The sequence below is a fragment of the Poecilia mexicana genome, unplaced genomic scaffold, assembly GCF_051168715.1.
Source record: "Poecilia mexicana isolate PSO_F unplaced genomic scaffold, ASM5116871v1 scaffold_13, whole genome shotgun sequence".
Classification (NCBI taxonomy): domain Eukaryota; kingdom Metazoa; phylum Chordata; class Actinopteri; order Cyprinodontiformes; family Poeciliidae; genus Poecilia; species Poecilia mexicana.
In genome coordinates, this window is record NW_028263382.1 from 31,579,411 (window position 1) to 31,599,878 (window position 20,468).

Sequence of the window (20,468 nt, forward strand, 5' to 3'; positions counted from 1 at the left end):
CTTTATTTATTTATCTGTATCTACAGGACCGATGCAGATAAAAAAAGCGAGATGAGCTTCTTTGTTCTGTTTTTATTTTTTTTATATGCTCTGTTCTTTTGAGAAAATGTAAATGTAGCTAAAGCGTGAGTTGGTGTTTGCTGCAAAGCTCCAACTCTGTGATAAGTTTTGCTTTTTGTGAATTTTATATCGGCTTGAATTCACTAAAAAACCTGCATTTGTGCCACAAATATAAAGTTAACATATTATGTTTCCTTAGTCTAAGAGAAAACTGGCAAATACTTTCAGATTTCGGTAACGCAGCAAAGCTAGCATATTATTGTTCAAAACAAAATACATTTTTTGCTTACCTTTTTGTTTAAAAACGTAAGTCATTTGAACTAATAAACACTCAAATGATTAAAAAGTATACTTTGAGATGCCTCTGATGTACACAATATTTCATCTTATTCAATTTCATAGATTCTTCTCTTTACCAAATTAAGGTAGCGCACACTTGCAACAGTCATTCCAAAAACTAAAATATACTAAAAATACTTTTTTCTACAGTCACTACTTTACTTAAGTATGAAAATTAACAGCATTTTTAAAAAATTCAAACCTTTTTTTAAGCAATTATGAAATAAAATATGGTCACTAAAGAAAGTTAAATGAAATTAAAATGTTTTTTTGTTGTTGTTTTTTTTACATCGTATTTCATTGAAATGTGTAAATAATTTTAGAGAAGTTATTCGCACAGATCTTGACTGAATGAAGCAATCATTTAATTCAGTTGAAAAGTTTTTCCTGACTCTAAGTATTGTTGATGTTTTGTTGACTTCCCAACTTGAATCTGTTGAGAGTCGGGTGGGAGCTAAAAGTTTGGGTGACGACAAAGGTCTTCCAACCTCAAAAACTGGAAACATTGCAGAAAATCTGGTCAGCTATTATTGGGTGCTTCATTACTGCAATGATGATTTCCAACTGATTATTAAAAAGCCTTTATGAACTTCTTGTTGAATGAAAATAACTTCAAATCAAAATCTGTTAAGGATTTAAGTAATTTTGATTTTAACCATAGATGTGATCAAATTATTAAGTAATGTGGTGCTATTTACACAAGTGATTGGGTTTGTTTCATTAGGTAATGTTTTATTGGTGCTGATACGAGCCTCATAAGTTTCTATGAAATTAAGCAAATTCTCTAGGAAAATTGCGCTTATATTCGTGGCTTTGTTTGATTTTTTTTTTATTTTTGAACAATTATAAACTAAATTAATCAATTAAAACTACTAAATCATTATTTAAACGCACCGTAACATGGGGTAGCCTACTGTAAGGTTGGTTAGCTAGCATTTAGCTCCCTCTGGTGGTCGCTTACAGTTGCTACAGGAAACATTTCTTCCCCAGAATTCATAGGATCACTGTAATACCTTGCTGCTCAGAGGACGTTTTGTTTTACTGACTTCATTTGTTCAATTGTTTGTTAGTATACCTAGCAAATCAGCCAACCATATGGCATTACCTATAATGTCTTTTAAACTGAATGATGTGGGCAACAAGCTCAGCAGACAGAATCAGAACAACAAAGCATGTGTTCAAATTCTGTGACTTGGACATTTTGGTTAAAATGTTTTTTTTTTCCTTATTCATTGAAGTTGGGTTGAATATCCACAAATTTTACTCAGGTAAGAATAGTAATGCTTAATAATAATATTGCATCTACTGCTACAGCTCAGTCCAGCTCTCCAAATAAAGGTTAAACGATATTAAGAGTAGCATTTGTTGTGATGACATACTGAAGCGGGAATGTTGGAAAGAGTAGGAGCATCTTAAAGGGACATAAGTCAATTTTAAGGAGTCAGCTGTGCCGTCAAATTTGTTTTAGGTTATGTTTATAACCATGTATGTTTATAAAAATTCTGAAGACAACATTGTATATGTTCTGTAAAAAAAATTACATACCATCCCTTTATAATTTATTGTAATAACTATATCAATTCTATTTTGCGAAAAGAAAGAAAGAAAGAAAGAAAGAAAGAAAGAAAGAAAGAAAGAAAGAAAGAAAGAAAGAAAGAAAGAAAGAAAGAAAGAAGGGAAGAAATAAAGAGGAAACGAAAAGAAGGTGAGTTATGATTAACTTTCATATCCACCGGAATTGTCCTACAATTTACAGGGAATGGTTCACCCGCGTGACGTCATACGACAGTTTACATCGGGTTTCATCAGTCGTCGCGTTTTTTCACGTTCACATTCCGCATCTGACCAGGAGAGCTTTCAAGGAATCGTGTACGCTGTTATAACAGGGCAAAAAAATGTTCCTGGTAGGCGAAGTCACGGGCGATAAACTGGGTCACCTGGCAACAGCTTCTCACAGCTGACCTACATAAGAGGACCACCTATAACAGCGGAAGACCAGAGAACTAGCGGATGTGCGCTGACTTCTCCAGAAGCTCTTCCTTGTCATTTTTTCCTCATAAGGAAGAGAAGCTTAACGAATCAAAAGTTCTTACTAAAGACGCGCCGAGAGACTGAAGCTAGTTTTGATCTCAGACATGGACGGAAGCGCTCAGAGGACACCTTTTCATGCGTGGACCGAGTGTTGGGCAGTAAGACAGATCCGCACGCTGGTTCCGTTGGGTTTTAAAGGTGAAATTAAAGAGATGTCCAAGCTGGCCGCACCAGTGGTAAGCGTTCTGTGTTTAAATGAGCCGTCGCCCCTTTATTAGTATACGTTAACTAAATCATTTTCTAGCCCTCTCTTGAACTTCTCAGTTCAAGAGAGAACTTGTAACTTCAAGTTCTCTCTTGAAGTTACAAGAGAGAACTTCAACTTCTCTCTTGTAACTGAGAAGTTGAAGTTGCTGAGAAAAATTCTTTAGGAGTTTTGTAATTGTAGATTCTCCCACCCTTCATTCTTTCACAAATACAAAACAGCAGTTACAACCATTCCCCCTTTTCAGCACAAAACATAAATTATATTATTTGAGTCACACTTTAAAAAAAATCTTAGTTATGATCCAAATGGTGCAAAATTAATCTGCATTCTTATGTCAGAAAAAAAAAACTTGTGAATATTTCTTTATCATTCACAGACACAAAACTATACTGTTCCACTTCACAGATTCTGTTCCACAAATGATAAAATGTAAAAGTATTGCTCTAATATTTTTTGCTACACTCAGTCCAATACATTTGCAGCAAAACTAATATATAATAATCTTTCTGTATTAAAATCTTCATGCAGATATTTATTTTGTATTTTTTCTTTTCTTAACGCAGACACAAGTCAGTGAATGCAACTCCGCAAAACTGCATATGCGAGTCACTAATCCTCCACAAATACTTTTGCACCAAAAATACCTCTGTATGTGTGTTCTATGTGAAAGGTTAAGCAATGTACATGGGTACAATTGTATTTTGAGTTGTCTCCGATTTCTGTGTATGTTGACTTTCAGATGTTGGCCCAATTAATGGGGTATGCTTTGAGTTTTGTCAGTACAGTTTTTTGCGGCCATCTTGGGAAGACAGAGTTGGCGGGAGTGTCTTTGGCCATAGCTGTAAGTAAAAAAAAAACAACTTCCTGTTGAACTAAATGTCATGAACCAATTAAATAGTTCAGTCCTTGTTTTGCTTTTTGTTTTTTGTTACTTCCGCAGATGATTAATGTCACAGGTATATCCATTGGTTTTGGGTTGGCATCAGCATGTGATACGCTGATATCACAGGTATGAGCATCAACCACTAATAACTAGACACATGTACATATGCATAGGCCACACAGAAATATTTTAACATTTAATGAAATATGAATCGGTAACACAAATATGTACAATAAGTAGAGATGCACCGAGCCACTTTTTTGACTTCCGATACTGATATCTGATGTTTAGTATCAGGCAATACCGAACCTAATCAGTGCTGAACTGACTTCGAATGTCTCTTTTAAAAAAAAAACAAAAACACAGACATAAATGTACCAAATTACAAATTTATGTGCCAACTTTGCACCAATCCAGCAGACTTAGATTCACCAACAGCTTCACAAGCTTGGTCAAACATGTAAAAACAACAAAACTTTAGTTTTCTCAGTCAGTGCAATTAGGATTATAACAGCCAATGTAATATAAGAAACTGATGAAAGCAATAGATGGACTACCTTCAATAAACCTTCTTTCAAATGGTTCAGAAGGTGGATTAGGAATTCTAAGTTTAATAATAAATAAAGCATGATGTTGCTCAGAGCACAAAGCATAGATTTAGACTGAGTAGATCTACCCTTATAAATCAGGCACGTTGTCACCAATACCTGATCTAGTATCAGTATCAGATATCTGTATTTGATACTGATACAGATATCACAAATGCGCATTGTTAAAACCGTGTGAAAAATGTTGCAACTTACAGTCCGTACATATTATGTACATATTAAACAAACTGGCATGGCTGAAGTTTTCTTAGCATTCTGCATTGGATTGAAACATCCCCTCTATATTTTTAGACCTATGGGAGCGGTAACCTCCTGAGAGTCGGAGTCATTCTGCAGCGGTCCATCCTCATTCTGTTGCTGGCTTGTTTCCCCTGCTGGGCCATTCTCATCAACACAGAGCCCATTCTCTTGGCGGTCAGACAGGAGCCAGAAGTCGCCAGGTCAGCTAGCTGTCTCTTAGGAACCACTCCATCCTTTGCTTCTTGGACTTGATAATAATGCTTGCTTTGATTTTTGACTGTGAAATCTCTCTATAGTTTGGCTCAGATGTATGTAAAAATCTTCATGCCATCACTTCCAGTGAGTATGTTCTACATTCCAGGCCTCCAATTGGCTTATTTAAGATAGAAAGTCCTAAAAGTTTAGTACTGTCACAGTCTGGATGTTGGGCAGAGAACAAAAGATCCATAAAACACTAAAACTTTGGTCATTTCTTAATTCACACTATGAAGAAAGATTCTTTTAGCTGCATTAAATGTTCCCCAAATTTAAATAAAACGTGCAGACATGACCTGCACTGGTCTGTCGGTCAAACTTCTCTCATGGGAAAGTAGAAGAGAATAGTGGTTCTTTGCTGGGGTAGATGAGATCGGTGAATAAGATTGGCTTCACATGTAAGTATTGACCGATAACAGATCTCCCAAAATTAAGGACATTGGCGCCGATAACTCGGCAGGCTGATAAATCAGTGCACCCCTAATCTGTTGACTTGTTTTGTGTCCATATGCTTGTGTACCTTTATCTTCTGTACTCTAGTCTGACCGGGAAACAGAGACTACACAGCTATATAAAGTTATATATTAACCCTCTAATCATAAATGAAATTTGTTTCATAAATGAAACAAACACTGTAAAATAATAAAGCTTAGTGTAGTTCCATATACTTTACACTATGGGGCTTAAGCTGCCTCTTCATGTCATGTAAAGTTCATACGCTAATGTTCACATTTGTTCTCTCATTGCTATAACCCACATTAGTAAGCTACTTTAAAAGGGCAGTATTATGTACAATCAACTTTTTTAGCTTTACATCATGTTATAATGTTATTTCTTCATTAAAAACACACCTGAAGTGTTGCCTTGATTCTTTCGTGCTTTTTTGAGAAATCCTTTAATCTCCCATGGTAACCATTCAGCGGTGCAAAACGCCTTGGTGGACCTAGCCCCCCCTTGGAGCTGCATCTTTCAAGCTTCCTCCTCACCGAGCATATCTCCCACTCGGCTCCTTCAGAGTAGCCAGCAGCAATTAGCAATCATCTGGTGAAACTGCACATCTGCTGAGCTCATTATACGAGCTACTTCTCAGTGTAATGCTGGTAAAAAAGTTGCTAAAGGGTTAATAGAGGAGCCATGTTGTGATGACTTCCTGAAGACAGAGCAGGAGTTTTTAAAGAGACAGGCCCAAATTGCAAGGCGTTAAATTACGAAGTCAAATTTCTTATATATATATATTTGATATATACAGCATTTTTATAACAACTGAAGCTAACATAGTTATTTGATTGTGCTACAGAATAGCACAATATAATTGTATAATACATAATACTGCCCCTTTAAAACGTTATGGGGAAAAAAATCAATGAGTCATATCTATTACCATCATTCACATGTTATGAGAACTACAACATGAGACACTAAAAACTGCCAGACAACAAACAGAGCAACAGTTGCATAGTAAGGGCAAAAGATGATAACATTAGGGAAGACAGTCTGACTCCTTTTGCAGATGCCGAACGACGTCTCCAGGAATGTAAACCTTGGCATGTCGGCTCAGACAAATTCATTCTGTGACAGTTCACAAGCAATAAAATAAAGACATAAGAATCAGATTAATAAAGTCAGTAGACGTTATTATCCTGCAATAAAATTGTTCCACCATAAAAGCAAAACCTGGTGTTGATGCTGATTAAAGTAGATCTTTTGAAATTATGCCAACAACTTCAGTAAATCTTTTCTTTTTGTCATATTACAGGCTACTTTCATGTTTTCCTTAGAATCACGATATCTCCAGAACCAGGTAGGTCCATTATTTTAACCCTACATAAGCTGAAATATTGCACTTAGATCTGGTGGAGTTGAACTATATAGTGATTCACGTCCTGTTTCCTAAAAGATTAGATGTGCAAAATGTGATATTAATTTATTATGTCAGGTCAGATATAAAGGGGTTTTTGTCAACTATGAATTCAAATAGCAAAGAGGTCAGAGCGCCCTAAATGAGTATGGTACAAGAAATGAAAATAAAAAAGAAAAGAGAACAAAAAGTAATTCTATCCATCAATTTTTATGTCTGCTGGATTACAGATGGTGGATGGAGTGTATACGATTGAATTTTTTATCAACTTATGTCCTTTCTTTGTTGGAGACAAGTCACTTTGAACGTGCTAAGTTGCTAACTAAAAACATGTGGCACTTTTATTTCAGGGCATCATCTGGCCGCAGGTCATCACAGGTCTAATTGTCAATCTGCTCAACGCCCTCATTAACTACATTGTGCTCTTTGTATTGAAAATGGGAGTAGCGTGAGTGTCTCACACATTTATTATTGTATTTTACACAAATGCATATATTTACATATTAAACAAGGGCATATTTATATGATCTTCAGGGGCTCCGCTGTTGCCAACACTTTGTCTGAGTTTGCCTTGGCTGGATTCCTTTATGCTTACATCATGTGGAAAGGTCTTCACAAGAAAACCTGGGCAGGTGACTAAATAATTGTGATGTTATTTAATGGGGAATAGCAGGACCCAAATGACAGGAGGGGAAAAGCAGCAAACAAACTATTTTACTTGAAAAGGGAATTGAAATACTGGGAAAACCAAAATTACATATCACAACAGGACCATAAGAAACTGATTGGTGAGAAACAGGATGAGCTGACCAACAGAGATATTTAAGCTGAAGAGTTAATTACAGAACAAGGAGCCAATGGTTGATTAGAACAGGGGAAACTGAGGGTGGAAGGGGCGATTAACTGAAGTTGAACTGAAGAGATGGATGAATGGCTGACAGAAGCTGTGTTTCCATTACAAATGTGCGCTCATTTTTGTCAATATTCTGTTAATGTAAAAAAACAAACACCATTTTGCAATTGCATTGTTTCCACCAATTAAGAAAAAAAATTAAAATTACATGTGAATAAGACTGTGAACATAAGTCATTAAAACGCATGGTGGTGACAGATGTAAACAGGCTAGCTAAACAGATACTTAAGCAGCCAGCCAAACAGCTAAGCAGATACTTAAGCCAGCTGGCGCTCATCATCTGTCAACCATCAGCGGTTGGCGTCTTATTCAGGCGTTGGCGTGACAAACCCCTTATACCTGGGAGTGTCAATAACTGTTTTGGGTTATTGTAGTCTGCCAATTTACAGAAAAGCTGTGGACTCAATACACTTGAATGACACGCAATTTTTCATGAACTGTGATGCTAAGAGAGCTCTGGTGGAGCCAGCTGAACATTGTCCAAAAAAACTAATCATTATCCTGCTACTACTTCCTGTTGTCGTCTTTGTCATCATTTTCACCAGTTGTGACATCCGGCTGTTGATCATGTGACTTGTGTGATGCGAACAGAAGTGTTTCCATTGCAGTTTTCCGAACACATTTAGTTATGGGTTTAATTCTGTCTTCCTCTGGTCACATGTTACTTACTAATCTGCATATCAGTGTGTGAATGTGGCTCTGGTCTAAAGTGCTTTGAGTGGTCAGTATTGAATACATAACACCTAACGGTCATGCCAATCTTATTTGTTAATAAATTAGCCTAAATTTGAAACATGAATGTGTTTTATTCATATAATCCATGTGAGCTGAAGAGTTTGAATAAGTTTTTGTACAACACTAACCATGTATAATATGCATTTAACTTCCTTTCTTCTGTCATATATAGGCTGGTCCAAAGAATGCCTCGCCGACTGGAAATCTTATATCCAATTGGCTGTTCCTGGAATGGTCATGATGTGTGTGGAGTGGTGGACATATGAGATTGGAGGTTTTCTGGCAGGTAATGGCCTATCCCAAATTACAAATGTGAAGATGTTTTACTTTCTAAAACAACTTTGAAATCTAATACCTGTATCGGTTTGAAAGGTCTGATAAGTGAGGTTGAGCTTGGAACTCAGTCGGTCGTATACCAACTGGCAAATATTGCCTACATGGTGAGCTTTTTGAAGCTAGCAGTGAAGAAAAGGTTTTCAAATTGGTAACGTTTTTATGTTGTGGTAGTTCCCGTTGGGTTTCAGCGTCGCAGGCAATGTGAGAGTCGGAAATGCTTTGGGAGCCGGAGAAACGGAGCAGGCCAAGCTGTCTGCGAAAGCTACAATTTTCTGTGGAGGTCAGTGAGCACTTAAATCATATATGCATTTAGACTTCTTTCTCACTTTTTGAGACATTTTAAAGTGATCCAATCATCTGTAGTAAAATGCTGAGTCAATGCTAGGGCAAAAAAAAAAAAAAATCTATATATATATGAGCTTTTTACTGCAAAAACACAAAATAATGCCAAGTGTTTTGGTCTAGTTTCTAGTGTAAACATCATAATGTGGTTGAAGTACGGTTAAATTACATTTTGGTCCCTCCCCTCCACCCCAATTTAACATTTAGACACACATGTGGAAATGGGTGCAAACAGATGTGAAATTATACAACTGTAGATCTTTGAAAAGCATTAGTTGAGCCTTCTGCATAACCAAGAAAACCAGCTTTTCGATGTTTGGTAGTTCTTGGGCTGCCTTTATAAGCAGTAGAAATCCAAATGGAAGTATAAAAAAGTGTAAAATTTCTGAATTTGGTATAATATGTCCCCCATTTAAATGCCTTGAGCAAAATTATTATGGCATTCATTCACATGATGAGTTTTTTCACAGGATCTGAAAGCTTGGAACCTTTAACGTAATATGTGAAAACATGATTTATTAAAGTAAAAGTTCTTCTTTTCCCACAATCTCTATACATGTTCTTTAGCAGCAGCATAGTAAGTGTGTGTTGTTAGCTCACTTGGCATGTTGCCCTTTACAACAGGATCGGTGTCCGTTTGCTTGGCAGTCCTCATTGGGTGTCTGAAGAATCATATCTCTTACATCTTCACATATGATGAGTAAGTACATGTTTAACATTAAACCAACTGGAGTCAGTCCTGTTTGTGAAAGGTGAAGTCACACTCGACTACTGAAGAGATGACTCAGAGTAGGCCGCATCTAATTGTAAACCTGTGAACCTGGCTGACATATTGTGCGACATAAAAACTAGGTCCAAAGGTTTGTGTTATTTGTAATCAGGTGCTCTACACCAGTGTTTCCCAACCCTGGTCCTCAAGGCACACTGACCTACATGTTTTAGATGTTCCCCTGCTTCAACACACCCCAATCAGCCATCAATTGAAATCAAGTGTGTTGAAGCAGGGGAACATCTAAAACACCAGGGTTGGGAAACACTGATCTACACTGTGCAGTTTCAGGAAGAAAAACAGCCACTTTTGTTAATGAGATTAACAAGAATAGCTTTTGTATCTTTATGATTATCATAATAGTACTATAGTGATATTTACTATATATATTTTTGTTTCAGGCAGATTAGGGAAAGGGTTGCTGAAATTATATCTTTTTACGCTCCATTCATCATCCTGGATGCCATCTCTGTAAGTATCTTTGTCATTTCCTACAGAAAAATGTTTAAAAGATCACAAAAGTATACTCAAAGTAAAGTAGATCTAAAAAAATGCACATACCCCTGAAGCCTTTGTGATGACAATTATATCATTGTAAATCACTGAAAAACATTTTAGACCTTTTAATGTATGTGTTCAATTGAAAAACAAATCTGTTAACGTGAAAGAGTAAAGAAAAGATTATGCTAAGATGACTTGTTTGCATAAGTGTGCACACATTTTATCCCACCAAGACAAATGACTTAGACTAATGTCTTTTCTAAGATGTGCATTGCAGCTCAAACCACAGTTTGCATCAATCAGGAGAGGGTTACAAAAGAATTAACAGCATTTCAGTGTATGTACTCTGTGGCAAAGTGAGAATAGTGATCAGTAAAAGAACGATGTTGATGATGCTGACATAACAAAAACTGGCACAGATAAAAGATAAAAACTTTTTGGTGAATCTTCCAATCGTCCAACAGGAACAACGAAGAAGCTGTAGGACTTTTGGGCAAGCGCTGGTTGTGTTCCTTTAGAGTAAACGTTCCCTTTGCTCTCCATGTGTACTTTTGCTGTATTTCACCCTAATCAGTCTAAATTTTTACATTACGAGAAGCTGCCATTTTTAGAGGGGTGTGTAACTTCACTTTTTGTGAAGTCTAATCTTTTCTTTTACACACCACACAACCAGGCTGCCTCTGGTGGGATCATCAGAGGGGCGGGTAAACAGAGAGTTGGGGCTATTTGCTACTTCTTGGGATTTTATGGCATCGGATTTCCTATTGGAATCCCCCTGATGTTTGCTGCCAAACAAGGAATAAAGGGTAAGATTTAAAGTTAAAAAGTGTCTCAAAACAATGAAATTCTAAGTCTATATTTAGATTTTAAAATTGATCCGACATGATGTATATCTTTTTTTACCAAGGTCTATGGACTGGGCTGTTTACCTGTGTGTCACTGCAATCCACATTCCTGATTTTCTATCTGCTCAGGATGAACTGGAAGAAAGCTACAACAGAGGTTCGCATTCAAGTTAAAATGTTGCTTATTCTAAAACATCAAAGATTTTTTTTTCTTCAATAACATTTGATTTAAACATGATTTTATCTTTCAGGCTCGGATCAGAGCAGGCGTGATGGGCAGTTCTTCAGACACAAGTAAGAAAGAAATACTTTACTACTTTTCTCCATTCATGTAGAGGATTTCTATCAATGTGTACCAATATGAGACCATCAACACAATGCAGTCACGACTAACAGACATTTATTAATCAAAGACAACAACAGATTATTCGTCATTAACAATCACCTACAACAGCCCAAAGAAGGTTGTAGAATCAGTTTCCCATCTATAGCCTTAACCCAACAACAAAGAAACGGGGAAAAACTTAAACAAGGTCAACAATCAGTATTATCAGGAAGCTTGAAAAGAAGAGAGCAATAGTTCTCCTTTTCCTTTGGTTTCTATCATGTGGTCATCAGACCAGGGTCACCTATAGGAGAAAACAGACAAAGTGATACGTGATCACCTTCAGAGGGAAATGATTATTCATTGGATAGCATCCACTGTGTGTGCACGGGTGAAACCAAGACAGTGGGAAGCAAGTTATACTGCAGGTTTAAATGTAAGTTTCAGTCACAGGAAAGTTGTCAGATGCTTCATAGGCATCGTCTCAAGAATGGTTTAGTTCATACAAATGTCTCATTTTCTGCAAATGTTATGATTTTCAGTTAAAGATTAAAAGAAGTCGGCACATAATGTTCCATTAAAGTTTCACTTCCCTAATGTTTAACACAATTTACTGTGTTAAACATTTTTGCTAAGTCATCCTTATAATAGCCTATAAAGCCAGACATCCCTAAAGACACTCTCTGGGGCTCCAATATTTTTCCAGTCCAGAAAGAATATAAAAATGTAAGAGGGGTAGAATTTAGTAGACAAGCCAGGTTTTCAGAAGTAATTCCTAATATCTGGGAAGTAACCTCTAAGTTCAAGAACTATAAGTACAGCAAAGTAAGCTCCAAGTTCAAAAAGTATAATTAAAGTTCTAGAAAATAAGCTCAGAAAGTACAGTTTAAGTTCAAGAAAAAAAACCTCGACACTTTAAATTCTGGGAAAGTACAAACTGCATCGTGTATAACTACCAATGCTTACTGTACAAACGTTTGCAACAAGGCAGCCAGAAGGTACTTTGCCCAGTTGACTTCCCCAAAATAAGCAGCAGCTCTTCCCATGGTAAAAATGCTAAAGGCCTGTACTTGTACACAAGTCCAGAGGACCTCAAAGTGCTTCACACTACATTCAGTCATTCACCCAGCCGTCTCCACATGTATCTTGTGGCACATCAAAAGAACTGTTCTTCCCCTCAGCTCCTTCTCAAGCATGTTGACGAACAGTGTAAACGAGCTCAAACCCAATGCTTCCACAGAAAATACCCAGCAAGCAGCTCAGCCAAAAGCCTTGCTCTCTCTGTGGGTAAAATATGGTCTGTTGTTCCCTAACCTGGGGAGAAACTACTTTGCTTTTCCTACATGTAAAATTTTCACAACCATTGGAATCACTTTGTCGAGGTCTCTGGGTGACGCTTAACAATGGACTCCTGTCTGTTTAGTCCTCATTAGCTGGTCTCTTCTGTTTTAATAAAGCTTCAGACAAGCTAACAGTTACACATCATGTTCCAAAAGAGTCTAAATGTGCGTCTTTCACATTTTCATGAACAGGTCCCCAATCAGAAGACGCAGATCATTCGCTAAGCGTGAGAGACGCCATGTATCTGGTTGACACAGAAGAGGTTTCGCTGGAAGTCCAGCCCTCCTTCAGGAGCCTGGTTCTGCGAAGAGGTTTAGCTCTGGCTGGGATGCTATTGATCCTGGCTGCTGGAATCATCATAAACCTGCTGGTCACGAACTTGACTATGAGTAAAGTGTCATTGCAGTGAGCGAGCAAAGTTCTTTGCCTCAACCGGAAAGCAAAACATAGATGTCTGCGACTCGGGACGCAGCCTGACAGGGGAAAGGTGTAAGATGATCAGCAGGAAGCAAAGAGAAAACAGACAGAGCAAAAATAGCATGATTATGATTTTTAAAGCGAGATTGTTCTCTAGAATGACAAGAGTTATCTCTAATTAGTATATGGATCGTTACAGTCATATATTGTCAGAGAGAGCTGAGTCAAACTGAAGACTGTTCAAACATCAGCTCCGACTCACTTTGACTGTCCATTAGGGACCAGCACAGTGGAGAAAATTGGATCAGGCGGATGCGTTGCATTGATCCGACCTGCTGCGGTGCGGTTGCCCTCTGCAGACCGGAACTCTGGCAAAGGAACAAGGAAGTGCACGACTGCTCCGACAGCTAGCAGAGCCACCGCGGCTAACACGGCGAGGCCTCTGCGGACGATCAGCTGGGTGGTGGAGAGGTGGCCGTCTGTCCGGCTGACCTCACGGCCACCTGGCCTTTCAGCATGTCCGTCCTGATCCTCTGTACCAACACATATGTATCCATCTGCTGACTGTGGAAAAGAATACCATCACGCTTCTGTTAATTTTCTTCTGCTAAAGACCAAAATATGGGTGTTAATTTATACAAAGAAATTAAACTGATAAATAAAAATGTTTTAAATTTCAGAGTGTGCTTACTTTTCCATTCCAGGCCGTCTGACCTGCAGCAGTTCCCTCAGCGTCTGCGAGGCCAGAGGTGCTTAGTAATGTCATGTTGGTGGTTTTCTGGGCTCGTTTCACAGCCTTTAACAGAAGAACAGAATGTCAGAAAGTTTCTACGCTCAAGCATAAAGGATCACATTCACTCTGAGGTTTTACGTGATCCTTGAAAGATTATTTTCACCCTGTGAACTTTGTTTTGCGATTTGTCACACCGCAACCACAAACATCCACGTCCTTTATTGGCAAGTAGCAACAGAAAAGTGCTACACTGAGAAGTGATCATGGTTTTCCTGTTTTGGAGGGATTTTTTTGTACAAATATAAAAACTTGAAAAGTGTAGCAGGTATTTCTAGCTAGCACACCTGAATAAATACATTGTACACGACCCCATTACTTTAATTACATGTGCTTTGTTTGTCTTTTCAAGTGAGGCTCTACTTGGAGATTGATAGATCATTTCTGCAAAGAGTTCAGTTCTAGTGGATAGAAAGCCTTTGTGAACAAATATTTTCAAAACTTTGTCACCGTTTCCAAATTTGATTTAGGTTTGGACTCTAACAGAAGCATTTATAGCTAAAAGTAAGAACTATTTTCTGCTGTGACTGCAGTTTATTTCATGTAAAAAAAAAAAAAAAAAATCTTGGATTTTGCAGACACTCTGTGGCAGTAGAGATGATCATACTTCGGTGTTTTTATTTATTTGCTGTAGCCCATAGCTTTAAGTACTAAAAATCTATCCATGTTGTCTCTGGTGTAGGCTTGGTGAGGTTGGTTAAATGTTTGCTGTTCTTGTTTGATTATGTTCCTAATGTTCTCAGCAAATTTTTTCAATCCATCTTCCCATACGCTCTTCCCAGCTGTTGATTTTGCCACTAATAACATATAACCCTCCTTGTTTAAGTTGAACTTCAATAACCTACTTTAAAATTTGTGGGTGCAATGTGATGTGATGTGCTGTTTACCATACCTCCTCTGTCACTTTCTCCCAGTTCAGTCTGAAGATAACGATAATGTAGAAAGTTGATTGCAAAATGACACAAACCAGCAGTCCCAGCCAAAAACCTGTGCAGAAAACAACTTGGGTAAGTTCAAAATGGCTTCGTTCTCATAAAAAATAAATCATAAGAAATCTACAAACAAGTACCAGAGTTTAAATACCTAGAACTCTCAGTTTAGCAACAAACATGAAAGTGACGCTCAGTGTAAGGCCTATGTAGTAGTATCCCACGAAGTTAGCCACAGCAGGTATCTTCTGCTTGCCTGTGCCCAAGAAGATGCCAGTGCAAACCCCCTGCAGGTATGAAACACATGTCGGTCTGCATGCAGCTTTACTTCCTGACAGTTTCAGGCTGGACATTCCTGAAGTTATGCGCAAATGTTTAAGAGTAAAAAAAAAAAAGAAAAACAGCATTAGAACTCACCACAAGTCCGTCAAAGAACTGAAGGAAACAGTAGGCATTCATCAAATGAGAGACCAAACCTATGATCTTCCTGAAAGTAAGATTTAGTCATTTGAGTACGTGACAGTGTTTTAAACTGAGTGTTACTGTTATTGAAAAGTAAGTAGAGCTGAGTGAAGGTGTGAAGTTTGACACAAAATTGGTCTCAAATTTTTGTTCAGCAAATTTGGCATGAAATTCACAAAATTTGACACCAACATTCATGCTGCAAAAAAAATGTTTTATGCTGCTGTCATTTTAAAGATATTCATAAATGTTTCTAGAGGTCAGCAAGGTCATCAAAGCAGTCCCACCACATTTACAAAATCAAGCAAATTTGGTTGATTTTGCCACTAATAACATATTTATTAGTGGTGCTACAAAGGTTTTAGCACAATTTATATCACTTTTGTTAGAATTTTTTTAAATCTTAAAAATCATAACGCCACAAATGATTTTTGCTGCGCAAATGTAGCACAGTTGCTTGACCCTGTATTTCATTTGATTTTGTAAATGTGCGAGGGAGGCAGGTTGACCTTTGATGACCTCTGGAAACATTTATCACCATCTTTAAATTGACAGCGTCACAAACAAAACATTTTACAGCACAAACATTCCAATTAAAATGAAATTTGGTGTCGTTAAATGGAACTAATTTTAACGAATCGTCCAGCTTCACTTAACGACGCCAAATTTCATTTGGTGTCAACATTTGGAGGGCTGGGGGAGTTACTAGCAGAGCTGTCCAGACTCACTCGTCAGACGTGAAGATGAAGCCGATCACCGTTTTGGTGCACCAAAGCACAACTCCTTCCACAACCGCAAAGGTAGCTGCACGACAAGAGTTGAGGAATCTAACAAGCAACACCTGCGAGAAATGGAAAAAGCTGCAATAGAAACGTTTTCACTCACCTGCGAGACAGAGGGACACCTTGCTGGTCAGGAGAGCCCTGGCGCGGTCTCCTGCGCCGAGAGCATTCCCCACTCTAGCGCATGTCGCTGCTTGAAGGCCGAGTGGAAACTGTGTGTTCAGGAATTACAACAAAGTGTTTGAGTCGATAACTGTTGAAAAACGAGTCGGCACTGCTCTGAGGTCCAGTCGGTCCTACCATGTAGGTGATGAACGCGATCATTATCACAGCATGCTGGGCTGCCAGCTCGTCCTCACTCAACATTCCTGATTGTTACAAACAAACAGGAATGTTTTATGTTTTTTGTCGTTATCATTGTATATGATGTGAGTTTATGCGGTATCTATATTACCTGCAAAGAAGCCACCAAGTTCATAAACCCACCACTCAAAACACTTCATTAAGGTACTGGGGAGGGCCAGTTTCATGTAGGAGCCCCACTCCTGTAGTGATTCCACAGACCAGCCTGCAGGGGGCGACACAAACCCATTTATGTCTTTGAAAAATTTGTTTAAAATCTCAAAACATTTCGAACGCTGAGGGTGATACTGTCCCTCACCTTCCCATGTTTTTACATGCAGCCTCTTCCACCGGATATAAGCGAACAGGAAAGAACAGATGTATATCTGAGACAGAGTGTTTGCCGCAGCAGAGCCACTGCAACACACACGCAGCAGCGAGATAATGAGAGTGAGCGTTATCGTCCTGTTCACATTTGTCTGGAAATGAGTGTGCATGCTGACCTCACTCCCAGGTTCAGGCAGTAAAGCAAGAGGTAGTTTGTGGCGACATTCGCTACGTTTGCCACGGCGGCCGTGTAGAGCTGTGGCAGGATTATACCCTAAGTACGCAAACAGAAAAAAAAATAAAAAATTAAATCAGCATGAATTCAACAAGATTCGCGACATTTCAATAAGCAGTGTTTGCGTCAAACCTCTGGACACACCTGGTTCTGCAGGTAAGACACTTGAAGGTTGTGTAGAAACATTGCCTAAAAAGAAAGACGCTTTATTTGTCCTATTAATATTTTATGACACAGACACTGGTAAAAAAAAAAAATCATTAATGAAAGCTTGTGTTTGTTAGAATAAATGTGTGACTCACTGGCACAGCGGGGAGGAAGGCTGTTATATACAGCTGAGCAATTCTGTCAACAGACACAACAGGGTTAGCTTAGGAAACAGCTGGTTTTTATTCAGCTGAAAAGTCTTTTTAAAAAATCTCCACTGTATTGTTTAAAAATGCTCTCAAATCTAAAGAAAATATCATTTGATAAACAGGGTAGAATTTTACACAGAAATACATTAAAAATAACTTGATAGAGAAATTGAGCAAATTCCATGTGAATGTGTTGAAACTCTTGGTCATAATTCCAGTTTTAAAATTCTTGGTAAATTCTGTCCATATGCAAGATTGAAAAGCTCTGGTGTTCACGTTTTAAAGAGAATAATATGGATATTTTTTCATTATAACAGATAGAGAAAAAAACAGACTTGTGCCTTAGAAGTAATTAAAAGTTACTTTCTGTAATTTATGAAAAACGTTTCTGTAACTTGGAGATAATTTATTTATACCAACAGTTTACGTTTTGGGAACAAAATGAGTTCTTTATCTCAAGTAACATATGATACAAAATTAATTCCCAGAGAGTACCCAGTAATTACTATGAAGTGAGCTGTAAGCTCCAGAAAACTATATAAACTAAGTGCGGTACCAGGACATTAACATGTTAATTTCAATAAATTCGTTACATCGATTTTGACCAATTAAATGCATTCTTTTATTCTGGGCGAAACCTTTGTGTTTGTGTGTTTCAGATACACCTGTAAATCTGATGCACGAGTGACATCCTTTATCAACAGCATTGGATGACACAGGCGCTTCTCTTCTCTTGGCCCACAGAGGGTTAATTTTTGCTTCATAAAACAGTCTGATGGGACGCAGTGCAACATGTTTATGTCAGTGAGGTACCTGGCCACCTCAGGGTCCTGCCCCACACACAGCAGGACGGGCTGTGCGTTGATGAGCAGCCCCCAGCAGGGCAGGCAGAACAGCAGCAGGATGATGACGCTCCTCTGAAGGATCACGCCCACCTGCAGCAGGTTCCTGCCCCCAAACGTCTGTCAAACATCACACACATTTTAAACTCCAGACCTGAAAGAAGCTCTGATGAAACTGACATATAACAAAATAGCTTCCAGACCTGAGATATGAGAGTATCACACGCCAGGCCCAGACCATACCCTGTGGCTGCAGTGGTAACGTTGATGGTCTGAAAGGAATCCGCAATGTTTTTTTCCTTTCACTTAAAAGCAAAAGGTATGATGCAATACATTTAGAAACAACCGTCATTTCTGTCCACTTGTTAGGATATTATATGACGAAATCTTACAAAGTATTTTTGGTTTAGCGTCTACTGTAAATATTTTAGTACAACTGAAATAAAACAAAACAAGTAAGTTTTTAGTAAAAGATAGAAGCTTGTTTTAAGTGAATAACTCCTCAACATTGATGAAACAGTGCCAGGTCCACTAGCAGATTATTTCACTTATAATAAACAATTTTCCCCAAGTTATAAGTGTAAATAATCTGCCAGTGGAATTAGCACTTTTACATCAAGAGAAAGGAATATTTGACTCTCAACATGCTCCTATATCTTGCTGAGAAGTTACTGAAAAGTTAGTAAGTGTACTAAGACATTTGCACTAGAAAATGTAGACCAAAAAATACCTTTTTTGTGTTTTGGCAGCGTATAATCATTGTTTCATTTTTCTGATCACTTACAGCAGAAGCCAACCCGTAGCCGGCCATCACATTGTTCCCTAGACGCCCACAGAACATTGTGACCACAAAAGGCAGGAGGTAATTGAGGATTCGAGACAGCAGCTGGAAAGAAAAATGCTAACATCAAAGATGAAGCAGCCACCAGTGACAGATGATATTACAGTAAGCACAAGTTGCAATTAATTATTGTTGTCAAAAGCTTTGGATTTGATAAATGAGCTTTGACAATGGCATTTTCTTTCCGCTCCTTCATCAGTCAGCGACTAAATTCTACCAGATACTGTCCTGGCTGTAAGGCTTACACCTCTTCTGTCTTTCTTTGGCCGAGAACATCGATCGTCTGGTGTTACCTACGCGGTCAGAACGGGGCATGCAGGCAGTGCAGGTCCTTACCAGAGGCCCCGTCATCCTCAGGATGTGGTACAGTTCCTCCCTGTGGAGCGAGGGAACCCTGCGGCGCAGCCAGCTACAGCAGAAGAGCCTGTCGCTGGACGCTTCCATGTCTCAAGTGTGCGTCCCTCCAGCGCAGCCCCTTGTTTTTCCTCCAACATGCGTGTCTTTGTTGTGTTCTGGATGCTGCCGAGGATGGAAATCTTGCTGTGATCACAGCTTCCCTGGAAGTAGGCCAGAGCCGGCTGAAACAACAGAGATTGAACAACAAAGACGAGAAAACTCTCTGTAATCACAACAGAGAGCGAAATGGGGGGGAAGAGACTTGAAAGTGGGGAATGTTCAGACCTAGGTAATGAAATATGTAAGGGACAATGAACTTGTTCTGATGAGGGGAGGGGGATTTCTGGCAAGAATCTGATTTTTATCACTTCATTCGAAGGTTGGCTCCTTTTCTAATCAGTGCAGCAGCGACAGAATTAATGTGACCTGATGCCACATGCAGGAATGAGATGAAATGCCCCCCTCAAAACATTCTTTCAATCATAAAGAAAGATGGGAAAGACAAAAAAACACACTTTTAAAGGCAGATGAGTGTTGATCTTTATGTGTAAGGATTTTGCTGCAGTAATACAGGTACATAAACTTGCCCACATCTGCAATCAGAACTATCACCACAAAGTTCAGAATAATTTTAACTGTGACACACGAGGTTAAATGAAGACATTTACTCACCAAATGCCATCAGCTAACTGTTGGGGAATTGGAGCAAAGAGTAATATGTTACCATCTTAAAATGTGTGATTTTTAAAAACAGGAGGCCCCATCATCCTCAGGATGCGCTGTCATTTGATTGACATCGCTAAGACCCGCCTCCTGTCTCTAATTGGCTGTTCCTGACCGAGCTGCAGAAGGCGGCAGAGGAGCTTTCACAGATTATCTGTCTCATACTTTATTGTCATGTCATGGTGACAGTTTTAATAAATAAGTGCATTAAAACCAAACATGTTTTCTAAAAGTTACATACTGCATCTTTACTGTCTGTAGCAACTATAAAATGCTGCTTACCAAGTTTCCCTTCCTCTGTTTGCTCCAACTGTAGGAGAATGTAGTTAGTGGTGTCCTACAGGCAAAAGACGGTACTACAACTTAGGCAACGGTCC

The 20,468-nt window shown here is 38.5% G+C and overlaps 2 protein-coding genes across 2 annotated transcripts; one reads left to right on the top strand and one right to left on the bottom strand.

Moving 5' to 3' along the window:
- The first annotated feature begins 1,661 nt into the window (after positions 1-1,661).
- slc47a3 (solute carrier family 47 member 3) lies at positions 1,662-13,745 on the top strand. The gene is made up of 17 exons (XM_014983005.2): positions 1,662-2,666; positions 3,438-3,539; positions 3,639-3,707; positions 4,481-4,629; positions 4,726-4,768; positions 6,441-6,485; positions 6,893-6,990; positions 7,077-7,174; positions 8,363-8,476; positions 8,563-8,630; positions 8,698-8,806; positions 9,493-9,568; positions 10,039-10,108; positions 10,812-10,944; positions 11,046-11,140; positions 11,235-11,277; positions 12,841-13,745. The coding sequence occupies exons 1-17, from the start codon at positions 2,535-2,537 to the stop codon at positions 13,056-13,058; spliced, it is 1,662 nt and encodes a 553-aa protein (XP_014838491.2). The 5' UTR covers positions 1,662-2,534; the 3' UTR covers positions 13,059-13,745.
- Positions 13,325-20,425, bottom strand: LOC106915414 (multidrug and toxin extrusion protein 1-like). The gene is made up of 16 exons (XM_088012063.1): positions 19,309-20,425; positions 18,916-19,017; positions 18,335-18,403; positions 18,103-18,251; positions 17,236-17,278; positions 17,078-17,122; positions 16,875-16,972; positions 16,484-16,788; positions 16,330-16,397; positions 16,133-16,241; positions 15,976-16,051; positions 15,203-15,272; positions 14,940-15,072; positions 14,749-14,843; positions 13,758-13,862; positions 13,325-13,630 (listed from the first exon to the last, which is right to left on the bottom strand). Exons 1-16 carry the CDS (start codon positions 19,414-19,416, stop codon positions 13,325-13,327), a joined length of 1,881 nt encoding a protein of 626 aa, XP_087868189.1. The 5' UTR covers positions 19,417-20,425.
- Positions 20,426-20,468: the final 43 nt, after the last annotated feature.

Bases quoted from the DNA above. Each gene is read 5' to 3' on its own strand.
- slc47a3 (XM_014983005.2), top strand. From the start codon at position 2,535: ATGGACGGAAGCGCTCAGAGGACACCTTTTCATGCGTGGACCGAGTGT. The intron at 6,991-7,076 runs GTGAGTGTCTCA...TATGATCTTCAG, and splicing joins GTATTGAAAATGGGAGTAGC to GGGCTCCGCTGTTGCCAACA. The intron at 11,278-12,840 runs GTAAGAAAGAAA...TTTCATGAACAG, and splicing joins GGGCAGTTCTTCAGACACAA to GTCCCCAATCAGAAGACGCA.
- LOC106915414 (XM_088012063.1), bottom strand. From the start codon at position 19,416: ATGGAAGCGTCCAGCGACAGGCTCTTCTGCTGTAGCTGGCTGCGCCGC. The intron at 18,404-18,915 runs GTAAGTGATCAG...GATTCCTTTCAG, and splicing joins GCTACGGGTTGGCTTCTGCT to ACCATCAACGTTACCACTGC. The intron at 14,844-14,939 runs GTATTTAAACTC...TTTTCTGCACAG, and splicing joins TGCTAAACTGAGAGTTCTAG to GTTTTTGGCTGGGACTGCTG.